General features: G+C 39.9%; 1 protein-coding gene across 2 annotated transcripts in view; it reads left to right on the plus strand.

Annotated features, from left to right (window-relative positions):
• The window catches only part of VGLL4 (vestigial like family member 4), a 163,364-nt gene that overhangs the window by 4,216 nt on the left and 138,625 nt on the right, over positions 1-20,523 (plus strand). For both annotated transcript variants that reach the window (NM_001131575.1, XM_024243990.3), the window contains 1 exon segment: positions 12,924-13,000. In NM_001131575.1, coding sequence (NP_001125047.1) covers positions 12,937-13,000 — 64 coding nt within the window. In that variant the 5' untranslated portion in view covers positions 12,924-12,936.

Genomic DNA, 20,523 nt, shown 5'->3' on the forward strand with positions numbered 1-20,523 from the left:
GGGATTATAGGCGCCCGCCACCACACCTGGCTAATTTTTGTATTTTTAGTAGATATGGGGTTTCACCATGTTGGCCAGGCTGGTCTTGAACTCCTGACCTCGTGATCTGCCTGCCTCGGCCTCTCAAAGTGCTGGGATTACAGGTGTGAGCCACCGCACCCTGCCCATTTTTGTGTTTTTTGTTGGGGATTTTGCTATTTACAGTGGCCCCCAAGTATGGTGCTAAAATGCTGTCTAATGTTCCTCAGCCAAGAAGACTGTGATGAGCCTCATGGAGAAAATATACATGTTAGATGAGCTTCGTTCAGGCTTGAGTTATGGTGCTGTTGGCCTTGAGTTCAACATTAATGAATCAACGATAGGTATTAAATAAGGTGTCTTTAAACAGAAACATACGTAAAACAAGGTTGTGTATTGATCAGTTTGCAAAAATGTGACCAGAAGCTGGAAGGAATCTCACTCTCATTTCCCCTAGGAACAGTGGTTCAATATCCACTAATTCAGTGTTCACAGAGATTTTACAGAACACAACTACTGTGAATAACAAGAACTAGGCCGGGCACGGTGGCTCACGCCTATAATCCCAGCACTTTGGGAGGCCGAGGCAGGCAGATCACCTGAGGTCAGGAGTTTGAGATCAGCTTGGCCAACATGGTGAAACACCATCTCTACTAAAAATACAAAAATTAGCTGGGCATGGTGGCGGGCACCTGTGATCCCAACTACTAGGGAGGCTGAATCAGGAGAATTGCTTGAACCCGGAAAGCGGAGGTTGCAGTGAGCTGAGATCGCACCATTGCACTCCAGCCTGGGCGACAGATCAAGGCTCTGTCTCAAAAAAAGAAAAAACCAATAATGTTTACTGACGGAAATAACTACAGTGCTACCTAATGTTGCACTGTGTCGTGAATTAGATGACTTTATGTAGGCTTTAATAGGCTGAGAGCTGAGATTTGATTTTGGAACAATGGAGAGTTAGACCTGGGCTATTCTGGGAAGCTTGCTAACTGCTAACTTGGGCTGTGATGCAAATTCATCTTTTTTTTTTTTTTAGATGGAGTCTCACTCTGTCGCCCAGGCTGGAGAGCAGTAGCATGATCTCGGCTCACTGCAAGCTCCACCTCCCAGTTAACGCCATTCTCCTGCCTCAGCCTCCCTAGTAGGTCGGACTACAGGCACCCGCCACCGCGCCTGGCTAATTTTTTGTATTTTTAGTAGAGACGGGGTTTCACTGTGTTAGCCAGGATGGTCTCGATCTCCTGACCTCGTGATCCGCCTGCCTAGGCCTCCCAAAGTGCTGGGCTTACAGGCGTGAGCCACCATGCCTGGCCCAAATTCATCTTTTATTCTTGGGAGTAATAGGTCCCTAAGAATATGTGTCGCTTTAGCACTTGTGAATAGGAAATACTATTGAAATAAGTATTCAAATTTTAAGTCTTCAAATAAATGCAAGAGTAAGCATATCCAGAGTAAACTAAAAATGCCAAAGAGTTTCTGTTATATCGTATGCCTTGCTGTATAAGACTGAGGTCTTGAAAATGAAGAGAGAGAGATTCATAATAGCCTAAAATGAAAAAGGAAAACATGGTTCATTTTTTTCTTTTTTTTTGTATTTTTATTTATTTATTTTATTTTATTTTTTTGTATTTTTAGTAGAAATGGGATTTCACCATGTAGACCAGGCTGGTCTCGAACCTCTGGCCTCAAGCGATCCACCTGCCTTGGCCTCCCAAAGTGCTCGGATTACAGGTGTGAGCCACCGTGCCTGGCCTCATTTTTATTTGGGCTGACAACAATGTTGAAAAATGTTGGGAATTGGTAGTCTGCTCAGAAAGTTCAGACTTTATTTTTATTTGTCCCCCTTAGATACAGTGGTTTCAGTGTGGGCCCACCATATAGTCACTTTCCATGGGACACTTTAGGGAGATGGGTGGACTTCAGCCAGCAGTAAGAATTTTGCACCAGCATCAGGCAGCATTGCACAGGGCCATGAAATGTGTTGTAATGTAGGTTGGGTTTTGCAGCCCAGAGCCTGTATAGATGTCCCTCACCAGGTACATGATCAACTTTCATACAGTCTGTGCATTTGCATAGTTTACACTGATACCAAACTGTATTGTAATAACTGAGGATTTTTGTCACTTTGTGGTGGCACTGTTAGCTCCTGTTGCCAGAGTGGTTGTGATGACTAAATATTGTACCCCTGCACTCCTACAGGGCTGAGATGTCTCAAGCCCTGAGCCACGTTAGCATCAGGAAACCTTGAGTGGTTGAGCAGAGCATTCATTCAGGGTTTCCATTCAGAGTGTTAGCCCTTTATTTGGTCTGAGTTAATGGGGGTCTCACTTTCTGTTGAGGTCATGGGAGGTGGAGGCACCTAAGGTTACCTGTTCCTGCTATACAGCCTCCAGCCTACATTGGAGGGTAAGAGATTGATGGCTGCCCAGCCTGTAGACCTGCCTCCTGCAGAGGTTTCACAGGAGGGGTGCTAAGCCTTATGGAAAGGGTATGATCTGGGGCTCTCACTTGAGGTTGGCAGGTAGCTGAAAAAAATCCTAATTAGGATTTTTATATATATGTGCAGATATATATATTATATATATCTGCATACATTTTTATATAGGATTTTTATATATATATGTGCAGATATATATTCTATATATCTGCATAAATATATAATATATATCTGCATATATATTATATATGCAGATATAATATATAATATATAATTATATATAATATATAATATATTATATATAATTATTATATATTATATATAATATATAAATTATATATAATATATTATATATAAATTATATATATTATGTATTATATATAAATTATATATTATATATTATATATAATTTATATATTATATATATAAATTATATATAATATATATGCAAATATATATAATATACATAATATATTTTTATGTATTATATATAATGTATATAATATATATTATATAATATACATTATATATAATGTATATTATATAATATACATTATATATAATGTATATTATATAATATATAATATATAATGTATATTATATAATATATAATATATAATGTATATTATATATACTATAATAATATATATTATATATAATGTATATTATATATACTATAATAATATATTATATATAATGTATATTATATATACTATAATAATATATATTATATATAATGTATATTATATATACTATAATAATATATATTATATATAATGTATATTATATATACTATAATAATATATATTATATATAATGTATATTATATATACTATAATAATATATATTATATATAATGTATATTATATATACTATAATAATATATATTATATATAATGTATATTATATATACTATAATAATATATATTATATATAATGTATATTATATATACTATAATAATATATATTATATATAATGTATATTATATATACTATAATAATATATATTATATATAATGTATATTATATATACTATAATAATATATATTATATATAATGTATATTATATATACTATAATAATATATATTATATATAATGTATATTATATATACTATAATAATATATATTATATATAATGTATATTATATATACTATAATAATATATATTATATATAATGTATATTATATATACTATAATAATATATATTATATATAATGTATATTATATATACTATAATAATATATATTATATATAATGTATATTATATATACTATAATAATATATATTATATATAATGTATATTATATATACTATAATAATATATATTATATATAATGTATATTATATATACTATAATAATATATATTATATATAATGTATATTATATATACTATAATATATATTATATATAATGTATATTATATATACTATAATATATATTATATATAATGTATATTATATATACTATAATAATATATATTATATAATGTATACTATATATTATAATAATATATATTATATAATGTATACTATATATTATATAATATATATTATATATTATAATAATATATATTATATAATATACTATATACTATATACTATATATTATATATTATATAATATACTATATATTATATATTATATAATATACTATATAGTATATTATATATTATATATTATATAATATACTATATAGTATATTATATAATATACTATATAGTATATTATATAATATACAATGTATAATATAATAATAATGTATAATATTAATGTATAATATTAATATACATTAATGTATAATATGTATAATATATAATATTATATTATATAATATATAATATAATATTATATTATATAATATATAATATAATATTATATTATATAATATATAATATAATATTTATATTATATAATATATAATATAAATATTATATAATATATAATATAATATAAATATTATATAATATATAATATAATATTTATATTATATTATATATAATATAATATTTATATTATATTATATATAATATTTATATTATATTATATATAATATTTATATTATATATAATATAATATAAATATTATATATAATATAATATAAATATTATATTATATTATATATTATAATTTTTTGTACTTTTAGCCGAGATGGGGTTTCACCATGTTAGCCAGGGTGGTCTCGATCTCCTTACCTGGTGATCTGCCCGCCTCAGCCTCCCAAAGTGCTGGGATTACAGGGGTGAACCACTGCGCCTGGCCAATTTTTGTATTTTTTGTTGAGATGAGGTTTGCCATGTTGCCCAGGCTGGTCTCAAACTCCTGGGCCCAGGTAATCTGCCCACCTCAGCCTCCCAAAGTGCTGGAATTACAGGCATGAGCCATTGTGCCCCGCCACCTCTAAATACTTTTTTTTTTTTGAGATGGAGTCTCACTCTGTTGCTCACACTGAGTACAATGGTGCGATCTCAGCTTACTGCAAACTCCGCCTCCGGGGTTCAAGTGATTCTCCTGCCTCAGCCTCCTGAGTAGCTGGGATTACAGGTGCTCACCACCACGCCCAGCTAATTTTTGTATTTTTAGTAGAGATGGGGTTTCACCACGTTGGCCAGGCTGGTTTCGAACTGCTGACCTCAAGTGATCTGCCTGCCTCAGCCTCCCAAAGTGCTGGGATTATATGCATGAGCCACGGTGCCCGGCCACATCTCTGAATTCTTGATGGCCAAGAAGTACACCCCATGCCATGGTGTGATAGTTCATACTTTTGGGTTCGTCCTACCATTGTATATTAGTAGCTGAAACCAAATTGGTTTTAGCTCAGGGAGTGGTCTTGGGGAGGCCAGAGTGTGGACTTATGATCGAACAGGGCCAACAGGAATTAGGGTATTTTATTGTGTGCATCTGGAAGTTGGAGAGGCCATCAGGTGTTTGAGGATAGCGATGTCTGTCTGTTTCTGACTTTTGGCCCCATTACTGTGTGTGGCAGGAACACCTGGCAGTTTGAATGTGATTCCTCTGATGCTCACCCCCCTGGCCTCCACATCTAGACAAGATAGTTTCTCCATGTTCTCTTACTCTTACCTAAAGTATATCGTATCTAGCCACTGCCATGGGACAGACATGGAGTGAACATGCCTGGTGCTGTAGCTTTTATTGTGCAAGTCTTCTTGGAAAACTTCTATAACATATTTTGGAGTTGTGTTCCATTGCTTGAAAAACAATATAATCTAATATACCCCACAGTGCTGTTCCCAAGTGATTTGGTTTGGATGTTTGTCCCTTCCAAATGTTATATGGAAATGTGATCCTCAATGTTGGAGGTGGGTCCTGGTGGGAGAGGTTGGATCATGGGAGCGATCCCTCATGAATGGTTTAGTGCCATCCCCTTGGTGATGGATGAGTTCTCTGGTAGTTCATGGGAGATCTGGTTGTTGAAAAGAATGTGGCACCTTCTTGCCTCTTTTGCTCCTGCCCTCGCCGTGTGATGTGCCGGCTTCTGCTTTGCCTTCCATTATGATTGGAAGCTTCCTGAGGTCTTACCAGAAGCTGAGCAGATGCTGGCACCATGCTTATACAGTCTACTATGAGCCAATTAAACCTCTTTTCTTATAAATTACCCAGCCTCAGATATTACTTTATAGTGACACAAAACGGACTAACACACCAAAATAGGTACTCGTGTCCCCTTGTTGACTAAAAAGGGACAGTTCTTTGTGGAAGGCCAAAAAATGGCTGTCAGATTTATAGCTGAGCTTGCTGTTAACACTGAATGCCCCTAAGTTTTTGTAGCTTTAAAGTTGATACCTCTTGTTCCCTAATTCTCAACCTTTAGTTATTTGGAAGAACATATTAATTGAGGCTAAGGGAGTGTGAGGAAAGGCATATGGACTGGCAGAGAAAATATATGACCATTACCTGAAAAAAAAATCCACAACAAAATATATATCTATTCATGATGAATTATGTTCACATTTGACAACCACGAAAAAGGTGAATGGATAGACCAGAAACTGGTTTGCAGTGCAGTGGAGCACACAATGTACTTTGTATCTGTTTGTTGTTTTTTTTTTTTAGACAGAGTCTTGCGCTGTTCCCCGGGCTGGAGTGCAATGGTGCAATCTCGGCTCACTGCAACCTCCGCCTCTCAGGTTCAAGCGATTCTCCTGCCTCAGCCTCCCGAGTAGCTGGGATTACAGGCGCCCGCCACCATGCCTGGCTATTCTTGTATTTTTAGAAGAGACAGGGTTTCACTATGTTGGCCAGGCTCGTCTTGAACTCCTGACCTTATGATCCACCCGCCTTGGCCTCCCAAAGTGCTGGGATTACAGGCATGAGCCACTACACCTGGCCGTCTGTATCTTTTTCTAGAGCCACACTCCTCTCACTTAAATGTTGTTACATTCCAGGTGTCAACATTTCAGTGGATTATTATTATTATTATTTTTGAGATGGAATCTTACTCTGTTGCCCAGGCTGGAGTGCACTTTCCCAATCTCGGCTCACCACAACCTCTGTCTGCTGGGTTCAAGCAGTTCTCCTGCCTCAGCCTCCTGAGTAGCTGGGATTACCAGTGCCATCACCACCATGCCTGGCTAATTTTTGTATTTTTAGTAGAGACTGAGTTTCATCATGTTGTCCAGGCTAGTCTCGAACCCCTGACCTCAAGTGATCCGCCCGCCTCAGCCTCCCAAAGTGCTGGGATTACAGGTGTGAGCCACCATGCCTGGTCCTCAATGGATTATTTTTGGTTATCACTATATCCTAATGCAAAACTACCACAGAAATAAGACATTATTGAGATAGACCTAGATTTGTTTTTCAGATGCAGCATAATTTTTTGTGCAAGGTAGAGGATAATTTGTGGCTCATAAAGGAAATAAAATAAACTTGTCACCTCCTTGCTTAAAGCTTTTCGGGCCATTCCAGGATTTTTCATGGACTTAAAGTATCGGTGTTGCAGGCCCTCCAGGCACAGGTGACCTGGCCCTGTGCTGCCCACCTCAGGCCTCCCTTTTGCTGACTTCAGGGCAGCCACCCTGGCCGCCCCCTACATCACCTGCCCAGCTTTTGTGTGTTGGTCTCAGCATGCGCTGCTGTCTCCCACCTTCCCCCACCCTCCCTGCTCTTTCTGGGTCTAATTCTTCTCATTCTTTAGGTCTCAACTTCCGTTCATGTCTTCAGCGAAATCTTCCCAGACCACGCTAGCTAAAGTAGTGGACAGTGCCCTGTCATTTTCAGTACATTTACTGTCATTTGTGATTTATTTAATATATTTGCATATGTTTTGGCAAATAAGTATTTTAATACCTATAAGGCCCATTCACTTCTCAGAAAACCGTATGAGGGAGGTAATATTAATATCTCCATTTTCCAGATGAGGAAATAGACACACAGAGGTTGTCATTTCCCAGGGTTACATAGATTGGAAGTGGTTTACCTGGGTTCATATTCATCCTGATGCTAATTTGATGCTGAAATAATCATGATGCTGATTTGCCTGTCAATGTGGTGCGATCCTCCATCTAATACTGTAGCCATGGTTTTTCCTCCCACATTATCAGTATGTTTTATTGGGTTTATTTAGTGCTGTGGATAGGATGTATATAAGACATAAAATGCAGAAGACTTTTTGTTTGTTTTTTAGAGATGGGGTCTCACCCTGTCACTCAGGCTGGAGTGCAGTGGTGTGATCATAGCTCACTGCAGCATCGACCTCCTGGCTTCAAGGAAGCCTCCCACCTCAGCCTCCCGAGTAGCTGGGACTATAGGTGTATGTCCCTATGCCCGGCTAATTTTGTAATCTTTTGTAGAAATGAGTAAATTTCTAAATTTCTATGTTGCTCAGGCTGGTCTGGAACTCCTGGGCTCAAGCGATGCTCCTGCCTTGGCCTCTCAAAGCACTGGGATTACATGGCTGAGCCACCACACCCGCCTGGAAGACCTTTTTTTTTTTTTTTTAATAACTGTTATCTTCCACCTTTGCTTTGTTCTTCTGTGGCTAGATAATGCTTGGTCCCCGTCCCTCATTTCCCAGCTGTATTGTCCTTTTCTCGCACCTGCTTCCTATAGAAGCCTCTTAACTCATCCACTTCCAGTAACTTCTGGAGTCACCCTCTCCAGTCAAACCATCCTACACAGAACTTCTTCTTCTTCTTTCTTTTTTTTTTTTTTTTTTTTTTTTTTGAGGCAGGGTCTGGCTCTGTTGCCCAGGCTGGAGTGCAGTGGTGCAATTACAGCTCACTGCAGCCTCAACCCTCCATGGTCAAGTGATCCTCCCACCTCAGCTCCCTGAGTAGTTGGGACCGTAGGCCCATACCACCACTTCCAGCTCATTTTTTATTTTTTAAATTTTTTTTGTAGAAATGGGGTCTCACTATGTTGCCCAGGCTGTTCTCCAACTGCTGAGCTCAAGCAATTCTGCTTCAGCCTCCCTAAAGTGCTGGAACTATAGGCGTGAGCCACATGCCTAGACGCATGGAACTTCTAAACTAAAATAGTGTGAACATCATGTCACGGGCCAGCTCAGGGACAGATAATGACAACTGCCTGTTGCCTATGACATTAAGTATAAACCTGAAGGCCAGTTGTCAGCTGTTTCCTAAGGCCACCTGCATCAGGCTCACCTGAATTTAGCTTCTGCTGCTTCCTAACATGGATTTTCAGTTCTAGCGAGGCAGGTCCGGCCACCTGTCCCAGGTGCTCATTCCTGCCCCTGTGCCTTTTCTCAGACTGTTGACTCAGGATGACTGCACTGGGGATAAGACAGGGTCCTTGCACCTAGGAAGTATACAGAAACACAGTGTGATCCAGGAAGGTAAGGGAGGCCAGAGAGGAGAGTGACTGCCTGGGGCAGGGCAACCGGGGAAGGAAATTTTCAAAGTGGCTTTTTGAAACACACACGCATCCACAAACCACCCCCAAACAAAAAATAGATGTGCACAAGGCAAACACATTAGCTGACATTGATCTCTTTTATCACACAATACCCATTTTAGTTTTAAATAATATTTAGTCTTTGATTATCCTCTTTTTAATTTTGCCTGTCATTATCCTATCTTATAAACTTTAGTTTCCAAACAAGAGCGTGACTCCTTGAAAGCAGAGATCTATCTTCTGTTTCTCCTTAACCTTTCCTGGGCACTTGGCTGAGCTTAGAATAATTGTGTAATAAACATTGATTGATTTCATTAATAAGGTTGCAGCAGATGGCAGGTGCCTTGTGGATGAACCTTTAATACCTATTGTCTTATCTACCTACTTTGAATGTAAGTTGCTTGGGGGTTTAGGATTTCATAGCATCTGTATAAACTTAAATGTCTAATCTTCCACTGTGCTAGAATTCTGGGTCTACCTTATGTCATTCGATGCTTTTATGCTTTGATATTTTGTTTCTGTGCATACTTTATATAACCTAAGGTGTGTATTAATCTATTTAGGTCTAGAATTTTGAAAGCATTGTCCTTCAACTTAATGGGGTAAAATTAATTTAGAGAATTGTGAGTCTAAATGCTGTATTATTGCAGAGTAGGATGCTTATCAGCAGTTACTACCCCAAATCACAAGATCTTTTTTTTTTTTTTTTTTTTTTTTGAGATGGAGTCTCGCTCTGTCGCCCAGGCTGGAGTGCAGTGGCGCGATCTCAGCTCACTGTGCAAGCTCCGCCTCGCGGGTTCATGCCATTCTCCTGCCTCAGCCTCCCCAGTAGCTGGGACTACGTTGCCCGCCACCGCGCCTGACTAATTTTTTGTGTTTTTGGTAGAGACGGGGTTTCACCGTGTTAGCCGGGATGGTCTCGACCAAATCACAAGACTTTAAACCCAGATCTTTCCTGAATAGGAAACTGGCTTGGGTGAAGAGAATATTATTACCTAGTTCTTGGGAGTTCAGCAGACTTTTTTCTGTTAGTTCCAATATCTTGTTGGTTTTCTTCATTGTTGAACAAGTTCACAAATCCTTCCTCTCAGGAGATGGTCTTTTCTGTTTTACAAAGAAGATCAGGAATGTGAGCGCTGTTGGGTTTTCCCTCTTAGACTGCTGCTTTTACCCATCCTCCCTTCTCTCTGAAAAAGAAGACATGTGCGTGTATTAGGAGATCGTTGCCTCCCTGCCACTCTTAGTCTTCCATGGCCCTCCCCTCCCCTCTCTGCCTGCCAAGCTCAGTGAGCTCCGCCTCTGCGTTTTCCTGCATCCCCACGGCTCCGATGCCAGTGCCCCTCGCTGCCCTCTGCGTGCTTGTCCACGGCTCTGGCCTTCCTGTTGTCCGCCCTGCGCTCAGCTTCCCGAGCTCTACTCCGTTCCACGTGGTGCGGCCAGGATAACTTGCCCAGAACGCATGGACAACTAAGCCGCTTTTCTGCTCAGATGGAGTTTTCAGTGGCTCCTTAATGCGTGTCAAGCCGCGGTCCCATCAAAGCCCTCAGTCCTTTCACGATGTGGTCCCAGTCTAAATTTCCAACCTTGTCGCTTACTTTCTGTCCCCATTTTACTCTTGTAGGCGATTTGGGCAGCGTGTTGTTAAACCGATTCTGCTTCTGTTCTTCCCTTCTGGGGGAGGAACTTTTATATTCGTTCTTCAAAGGCTCCGCTCAAGTTGTTTTCTTCACAAAGCCTTTCAGAATTTATCTGTATTTCTGTAGGACTTTGTTTCTAGCACTGTTTTGACGCTTTGCACATTTTGCCCTAAGCCAGTATTTTCCCCAGATGTTCCCTGAGATGCGTTTCAGGTTAAAAATGGCTCATGACGTCTACGAGGTTTCGCGTGTACAGGGCTTTCTGTCCCCACAACGGGAGATTAAAGGCACGGGGAGGAAAATACGGTGCTTAGCTTGGTTTACTCCAGGCTTCCTCAAACTTATTTACCATAGAAAAACGTTTTTTTCTTACAAAATATGAACACCCAGTGCAGAATGCTTTGCAAGAATGCTGCCTTAAACTAGATGTCTCGGTGGCCTGCCTCCCATGCAGATTGAAAGCTCCTCGAAGGCAGCTACTGGGCTTTGTTTATTTTTCCTGCCTGGAGCTCCTTGTAGATATTTAACGTTTACTGAATGAAGTCATATTGCATGATCAGGGATCAATGTTTCTTTCTTTTCTTTTCTTTTTTTCTTTTTTTTTGAGACGGAGTTTCCCTTTTGTTGCCCAGGCTGGAGTGCAATGGCTCGATCTTGGCTCACTGCAACCTCTGCCTCCCGGGTACAAGCGATTTTCCTGCCTGAGCCTCTTGAGTAGCTGGGATTACAAGCATGGGCCACCATGCCCGGCTAATTTTTTTGTATTTTTAGTAGAGACGGGGTTTCTCCATGTTGTTCAGGCTGGTGTCAAACTCCCGACCTCAGGTTACCTGCCCGCCTCGGCCTCCCAAAGTGCTGGGATTACAGGCGTGAGCCACCGTGCCCGACCTAATTTTTTGTAATTTTAATAGAGATGGGGTTTCACCATGTTCGCCAGGCTAGTCTTGAACTCCTGACCTCAAGTGATCTGCCCGCCTTGGCCTTCCAAAGTGCTGGGATTACAGGTGTGGGCTACCGTGCCTGGCGGATCAATGTTTCTTTGGAGGCCTGAGGTATGAATATTACAAAGAAAAGCTGGTCTGCCACATGTTGTGACCGGTGCATACGTAGTAGGTACTCCATAAGTGTTGAAGAATGCTGAGTAAATTCCAAGTGTCTGTAAAGTGGTACAGTTAAGGAGTTGTTTTTCTCAGCTGGTGAGCTAGTAGGGTGTGTGTGCCAGTAACTGTGTGTGTGTGTTTGAATAACCCAGAAAAGGGAAACTGGGCAAAAAGCATTCTGGTTTTCCAGGGCTTTCCTCGAACTTTAAATCTTTTGCTGTTTTAGCTTTTATAGTATGCTGTAATTTAAGGAAACAGCAATAAAAATCCAGTCTTATTAAAAAACATGATGCTAGATAAATTGATAGGTGGTGATTATATAATATACTATTACACAAAACATGACGTTTTAACATAAAGATTCTTATTGGACTTAAAATATCATTTAACCCACCAGTGGGTTTCTCACACAGCTTTCCATGAGTGTGTGGCATGTGTTAAGCTGCACCTCTGTTAAGCTGCATCACCACCTCACTGGTAGTGATGCTGTCTTCATAGAGCAGCCGTTGTTCTGAAAACCTTTCTTTTATTGGGCATGTTTATACAGGCATGTTATGCATGCACATAAACATAAGCACCAAATAACATAGGCATGAATATTCACAATATCCCTTCTTTTAGTTCCTACATCAGCTGCTTCCTGGAGTTGGCAAAGTTTAGCTTAGTAGACTAAATGGAATTTAACCCTTTTCTCTCTCCCTGAACCAAGCCCATTCTGTTTCCTCATGTGGGAAGAATTTCATCCTTAGAAGAATGATTTGCATTTGGTTGAGGACTCATTCTGTTAATGACTAGGATTCTAAGAGTCTTTTGAATTCTGTTTAAATTATTGTTTTCCCCTTTTATTTTTTCCTCTTAGGCTCCAACCAGGAATGGAGACGCCATTGGATGTTTTGTCCAGGGCAGCATCTCTGGTGCATGCTGATGACGAAAAACGTAAGTGAGGAGTCTATTATAAAATAGCCTAAGTGCTTTATTGATCCCTTGTCTCCTGCTCCATAACAAAATTACATGCTTCTCTACATGGTTTTCTGGCTATTTGCTGTTAATTTTGGTGGTTTTCCTTAGAGATAACAGCTTCACATACTCATTTGTATTTTCCAGAACATGTAAGTCTTTTAACTGGCATGTAACTATGGATACTGTTGTTTTTTTTTTTTTTTTTGAGATGGGATCATGCTGTGTTGCCCAGGCTGGTGTCAAACTCCTGGACTCAAGCATGGGTACTGGTATTTAACTGGTATTTTATTTCATTTATTTATTTATTTGAGATGGAGTCCCACTCTGTCACCCAGACTGGATTGCAGTGGTGCAATCTTGGCTCACTGCAACCTCCACTTCCCAGGTTCAAGTGATTCTCCTGCCTCAGCCTCCCAAGTAGCTGGGATTACAGGTGCCTGCCACAATGCCCAGCTAATTTTTCTTTTGTATTTTTAGTAGAGACGGGGTTTTACCATGTTGGCCAGGCTGGTCTCAAACTCCTGACCTCAAATGATCCGTCTACCTCGGCCTCCCAAAGTTCTGGGATTACACACGGGAGCTGCCACGCCTGGCCTTAATCAGTATTTTAACTTTGTATGCTAGAGTTTGAACTGTTAATTGTAGGTCATTCTTTCCTTCTCAGGTTACTATCAGTGATCTGGAATGAAAATACTCGTGTGTCTCAGATGTTGAGATAAATATGTGTTAGTTGATAGACTAATTGACCAGTAGAGAGCTAGAGATGGGAAAAAAATCATCGAACGTCATTTATGTCGCTGGAAATGTACAGTATGTGTCATAATGGAAAACAGTCATGAAAATTATGTTTGCATTGCTGAGAAAGAGCACATACTGGGAGAAAAAAATGTTCATTAGTGTAGTTTGAGGGATGAGTGAAAGGAACAATATTGGAAGATTATTCTACAACATTTTAAAGTGATTTTCCGGCTCATCCAACAATATATTTATTTTTAAACGTTCTTGTTCAAAGTTAAGGTTACTTGCTAAACAATATTGTAAGAATTACTGTTTCATGTAGGAGCAGTTCTTTTTCTAAGCACTAAAATATTAATAACAACACAAACATTTAGGTTGATGTTTTATACATTATAAGTTCTCGAAGATGAGCTCCTTCCAGTTTAGTCTTTCATGGATTGGCAGACAGCAAGTGCATGTTCTTAAAATCTGAGGTCTACCTCTCTACTGGCTGTTAGACTTTTATTTTTCTAAGTCTCAGTTTTCTCATTGGTAACATGGAGCAACAATACCTACTTACAAAGTGTTCATGAGGATTAATGGGCTGTCGTGTGCACTGAACTTACTAATTAGCTTTTGACTCCTGGTTGGGACGGCCTTGCCCTCTCTCCTGGCACATTGTTGGCTTCTGATAGGGCTTCTCCCAGTCTTCTGTATTAACATGTGTCTTAGTCCATTTACATTGCTGTAAAGGAATACCTGAGACTGGGTGATTTATTAAGAAAAGAAGGTTAATTGTCTCACGGTGCTGTAGGCTGTACAAGCATGGCACGAGTGTCTGCTTGGCTTCTGGAGAGGCCTCAGAGAGCTTTTACTCCTGGCAGAAGGTGACAGAGAGCAGGCATGTCACATGAGAGAGGAGGGGCAAGAAAGAGGAAGAGGTGCGAAGAGGTGCCAGGCTCTGTTAAACAACCAGCTCTTGAGTGAACTAATAGAGTGAGAACTCACACATCACCATGTCATTCATGAGGGATCCACCCCCATGATCCAAACACCTCCCACTAGGCCTTGCTTCCAACGTTGGGGATCACATTCTTACATGAGATCTGGAGGAGACAAATATCCAAACCTTATCATCATGCGTCTGTGTCTTCCCACCCTCCTGCAACCACCCCTACAAGATCATCATTCTACCAGTGATTGGGTGAGGTATCTAGTAAGGTTTTTTCAACCTCTTGTATAATTCACATTTACTTAGCTTTTGATTGTTGTGAGGATGTAACCACCTGATGGTGAGGTATAATTATCTCTTACTAAAGAAATTGAGGTTCAAGGATGTTAAGTGGGAATCTGAGGAATTGGAGCTCGGGAGAGGCAGCTCAGGCCGAAGGCTTTTTATCTAAACAACAACAAAACTCCTTTATTCATCTAAGATTGCAATAAATATGACTTTCTACAATTGGATAGCACCTCTCTCCAGCGCTGTCAACCATCCTGTGTCGGGGATGTCTTCTGAGCTCATTGCTGTGTCTTCACCTACCCAGGCTTGGCAGTGCCCCTCCTAAAATGTGGTACCTAAGCAATGATTTTTCTATGTGATCTGATGAGGATTAGGAGGACATTGTGTCCAGGCCTACCACCAGCTTGGATCTAGCTCAGGAGTTCTTGGGGGTGAAGGGAGAAAAAGGGGTAGGGCAGGCTGGTGCCAGGGTGGGGAGCAGCCACTGTAAGACTGTAGGGAGCAGTAAGGACCCTGGAGAAGTGGCTGATTTGAATAGCTATTTGCAAACTTTGTTGAGCGTCAATGTAGTTAGTTTAGAAGTTTTTATATAAGGTAGTAGTTTGAATTTCTCTCTTTTACAATGCCCAACTTTAGTTAGGAACAATAAAACAAAATACTGTTTATACAATGAAAAATAGAAATAATTACCTCAGGGTAACCTTTTGTGTCTTTAAGTGGGGAGAGTAAAGACTTTCTTCTCTCCTCTTTTGATTATTCTGTTCCAGTTGGAGGCCTACCTAGTTTCCAATTTAGTGAGTGATGATCGAACCCTTATGTATAAGGGGCATATAAAGAAGGTACAGTCCCTGCCTTCATGGGACTCATTAATACATTTGTGTGCAGACACTTATGGCTGTAAAATGTATAGAAGGGGGGACAAGCACAGCTGGTAACGTAGATGCAAGACTCCCTTTGGAACATATGGTTTGGGAGAGCTGTTTTCGGAGAAACAAAATGATACTGCTAAGGGAAAGAGGAACTCTTACTTTCCTTCTGTGTTGAACACAGCCCATTGGTGTTTTTGAAGAATGAGGATAAATTCACTTGTAAGGCTGTAACAATCAGAGAATAGACTGTAGACTTTATCCTAGATCATTCTCCTTTTTTTTTTTTTTTTTTTGAGACAGAACTCGCTCTGTCACCTAGGCTGGAGTGCAATAGCATGATCTCAGCTCATTGCAACCTCTGCCTCCCAGGCTCAAGTAATCCTTCTGCTTCAGCCTCCTGAGTAGCTGAGATTACAGGCGTGTGCCACCACACCTGGCTAATTTTTCTATTTCTTTTTTTTGTAGAGATGGGGTTTCATCATGTTGTCCAGGCTGGTCTCAAACTCCTGGCCTCCAGCAGTCCATCCGCCTTGGCCTCCCAAACTGCTGTGATTACAGTTGTGAGCTACCATGCCTAGCTGAACATTCTTTTGACTCAAATGACTCCAGTTGCTTTAGAGATGGGCTGGCATAATTCTAGAATCCCTGTGTCATGGTTTCAGCTTCTTAGGATCATTTTTTACATTTGAATAAGAGGAAAAAAGTCCAAAGATGTCTTTAATTATTATTAACATTTTTGGGAGACCTTTCTTACTGTTGTGTTATGTGTACCACTCTCAAGTATGCCGAGCTCGAAAACCAGGCATTGTATTTTCTGTTACCTAATTCGTTAGTCATGTATTATTATGTAAGTGTGTGAAAAGTCATACAATTTATAGACAAAGTTGAACATTAGGTTTCAGTGTCTTTCAGTTGATTTCTTAGACTTATTTGGGCTGGTTCAGCCTGACTCAGCTTTCTCTGCCCTACATTAATTCTATTTTAGCTTTTGTTGTAAATTGCTCTCAGACTTTAGGGGAGGTTAACATTCTCCTCAACACTTTAAAAAAGCCTTGTGAATATAATGTGATTTGGGCCTCTTATTACAAACAGAAAAATGTTCTACTACTTGAGATCAGTTTCCCAACTCATTAAGGTGACCTAAATGATTCTCTTTTCCTTTGCTCCTGGAGAACTGAAAACTTGGGCATTTGTGAGGATGTTATTGTTTCAGCATTTTGCAGGGAACAGTACCTATTATGACTTGAGTCTATAATACCTGATAGTATTAAGGCTTCAGTATGTCTACTAGTGGAGAATAAAAGAAATATTTCAATAGTACACTGTAGAGCTAAAATAAATGGTAAAATGGTGGTTTTGTAGTAACACAATAGTCACTTATCTGGATGGCCTAGAAGGGATAAATTTACTTAAAATAATCGTTCCACTGCTCATGAGACATTGATGTAATCAGTGTCTAGGGTAACCCTGAAAGGTACTGAATGGAAATACAACTTGAGATTGCTGTTCTTCCTTGTGCTTGAGGAACCTCTCCTTTCAGTGACTGGTGATACTGGTGCTGGGAAGTCCCAACTTTTTCCCAGCTGTTTTTTTCTGGAGACAGAGTCTTGCTGTGTTGCCCAGGCTGGAATGCAGTGGTGCGATCACGGCTCATTGCAGTCTCTGCCTCCCGGGTTCAAATGATTCTTGTGCCTCAGCCTCCTGAGTAACTGGGACTACAGGCATATGTCACCACGCCCAGCTAATTTTTTGTATTTTAGTAGAGGTGGGGTTTCACCGTGTTGCCCAAGCTGGTCTTGAACTCCTGAGCTCAGGCAATCCACCCGCTTTGGCCTCCCAAAGTGCTAGGATTACAGGTGTGAGCCACTGTGCCAGCCTCCAGCTGTTTCTTAATAGGGTAAATTGATGAAAATGGGAGGGCAAGGTGCTTGGTGCTAATGTATAAAACAACACCTTGGCATGTCTTTAACATGATGTTCCATTTTATTGCAATGTTTACAAAATGGTTAAGTTTGGTAACCATATCTTCTAATTTTAAGATCTAATTGCATCTGCTGACTTCCTCACTTAGATTAAAATAACTTTAAATTAAAACTTTGAGAGTTTTGGTGGAGGGAATAATGCTTTTGAATGAACATGCAGATGATCAGCAAGGCTGGATGGAGCTGGTGTGAGTGATGTGGCAAGGACAGCAGCTTTTGCAGGGGTTGCGTTTGCATCTGCCCCAAGAAATTCACCAACTCCTTGTTTGGAGATGATTATTGAAGGTTGACTAATTGATGAAGCATTGATTACCATAATCCTTTCAAGTAAGCATTCCTAAGAACCCAAGCTTTTATTATAATGGGGACACATGGCCCTCTTGTATGGAATATGTTTATATTTCTAGGTTGTGGTCTACATTTGCCTTAAAAAAAAGGAAAGCAAACCAGATCAGATTAATGATAACGTAATGTTTAGTTGCACTCATATACTCTTTTCTCTGATTGATTTCTTTCCTCAAGATCATGATGACTTCTGGTTGGCTTCTGCATCAGCCAAGTGAACCTCTTATGGCGTTTGCTCCTGTGACTAGTTCAGCTGGGCCCACTCCTGATCTTTCTGTCTCTTTCTCTCTCCTTTTCTCTCAGCATCTAATACTGTGGCTTTTGAATATTGTTGACTGTGGCACACAGTAAAAAAGCATTTTAGGCTGGGCATGGTGGCTCATGCCTGTAATGCCAGCACTTTGGCAGGCTGAGGAGGAAGGATTGCTTGAGCCCAGGAGTTTGAGACTAGCCTGGGAAAAATAGGAAGACCTCATCTCTCCAAAAAAAAAAAAAAAAAAAACCAACAACAATTAGCTGGGTGTGGTGGTGTGTGCCTATAGTCCCATCTACTTCAGAGGCTGAGGCAGGAGGATGGCTTGAGTCCAGGAGTTAAAGGCTGCAGAGAGCTATGATTGCACCACTGCCCTCAGGCCTGGGCCACAGAGCAAGACCCCATCTCAAAAAAGCCATTTCATATTGTGATTTTCATATACATATAGTGAGATAACCAATCCAAAAGTTTTAAGAGACAGTACTGGCTCAGGGGGTGGCTTACACCTCTAATCCCAGCACTTTGGGAGACCAAGGTGGGATGGTCACTTGAGCCCAGGAGTTTGAGACCAGCGTAGGCAACAAAATGAGACCCCATCTCTACAAAAAATTTAAAAATTAGGTGAGTGTGGGTGGCACATACCCGGCGGGGTCCCAGCTACTCGGGAGGCTGAGGTGGGAGGATCAGCTGATCCTGGGAGTACTAGGCTGCAGTGAGCTATGATGGTGCCACTGCACTCCAGCCTGGGTGACAGAGTGAGACCCTGTCTCTAAAATATGTTTAAAAAAATAAAAAGAGGAGACAATGGTTACCCTTACTTTGCACAGTGCAGTTTGATGTGTCTTTTCTGGTCTTTGCACTCTATTTAAATAGAAGTTGAGTCATGGCTTCTTACATTGATTTTAGGATCCACTAATGCATTGGAACCCACAGTTTGAAAAAACATGATTTGGTTTACATCTCCTTCGTGGGATAAACTTACTCCTGGCTCCTCCATTGTACGTACTGGGATGATCTGACTGCTACGTGGGCCATGAAAATAAAAGGAGCCAATAGTATTTAGACATGCGTCTACAAGGTGGACTCGATTGAGGCATGGTACAGCAAAGGGGCAGGCATGCCCCAGAGCACAGGAGGGAGACAAATAGGTTTCACCAAAGGGAGTGACCATTTTCTGGAGTACTGACTCTAAAACCCAGGAATAATAAAGGCTTAGAATAGGGAGGAACTCCCTCTACTGGAGTAGTTGTGTTTGCTTGTGATCAGAGTGCCAAGTCCTCTGGTGCCCTGGAAAGAGAACAACATATGATGTCATTCCTGCCCATTCCCCTTGGAGTCTTGGTGTTGAGTCTGGTTTTCCTTTAGTGAGGGAAAGAGCACTGTACTCTTGCTTTCTACCAACTGTGTGTGCAACTGTGGGAGAATTTCATCAGGAAAGCCCAAATGGGAAATGCAGTTGTTTTGTTGTCTATGTCTGTCTGTTTCTCTGTGTATTCGAGGACTCCTGGTTTTGTAAAGTTGCACTTTAGAAAAGTTAAGTCTAAAAATAATGCTCAATATAACATGGCTTTTGGATCCTTTTTCTGCCAGCTTTTCTGTAGTGTTCATTAAGTACTTCCTTCTGTGATCATTTCGGATAATTTGGAGGCTTATCTGATCACTGTGTCAGTGATTTTTACTTTCATATCCTAAAATTCCAGAGGGGTGTGCTGTGCATTTTCATCCATAAGAGTGGCTCGCTGCTATCCGCGATCCTCAGAGAGGAGACTGGGTACTTGCTGGCATTCTGACAAAGCCTTCCCAGGTGCATCTGACATCAGGTCCCTTTCCCCACATGAGTCACTGGTCTAATAATGATCCTCCTAGGGGAACTCTGGATCTGAACCTCTAAGTGCAGTCCTTGTAGTTATGAGAAGCTATAGTTCTTTGGCTACCACATGTCCTTTAACCAGATTCACCAGTTGTTTTTATCTCCCCCTATTTCCTTCATCATGCACATGTTCTCTCTGTCTTTTGGTACATGTTTTATATATATATACACACATAGGTATGTATATATATTTGCATATTATTTTTCTATATGAGAGTAAGTG

Source organism: Pongo abelii, chromosome 2 (assembly GCF_028885655.2).
Source record: "Pongo abelii isolate AG06213 chromosome 2, NHGRI_mPonAbe1-v2.0_pri, whole genome shotgun sequence".
Lineage (NCBI taxonomy): Eukaryota > Metazoa > Chordata > Mammalia > Primates > Hominidae > Pongo > Pongo abelii.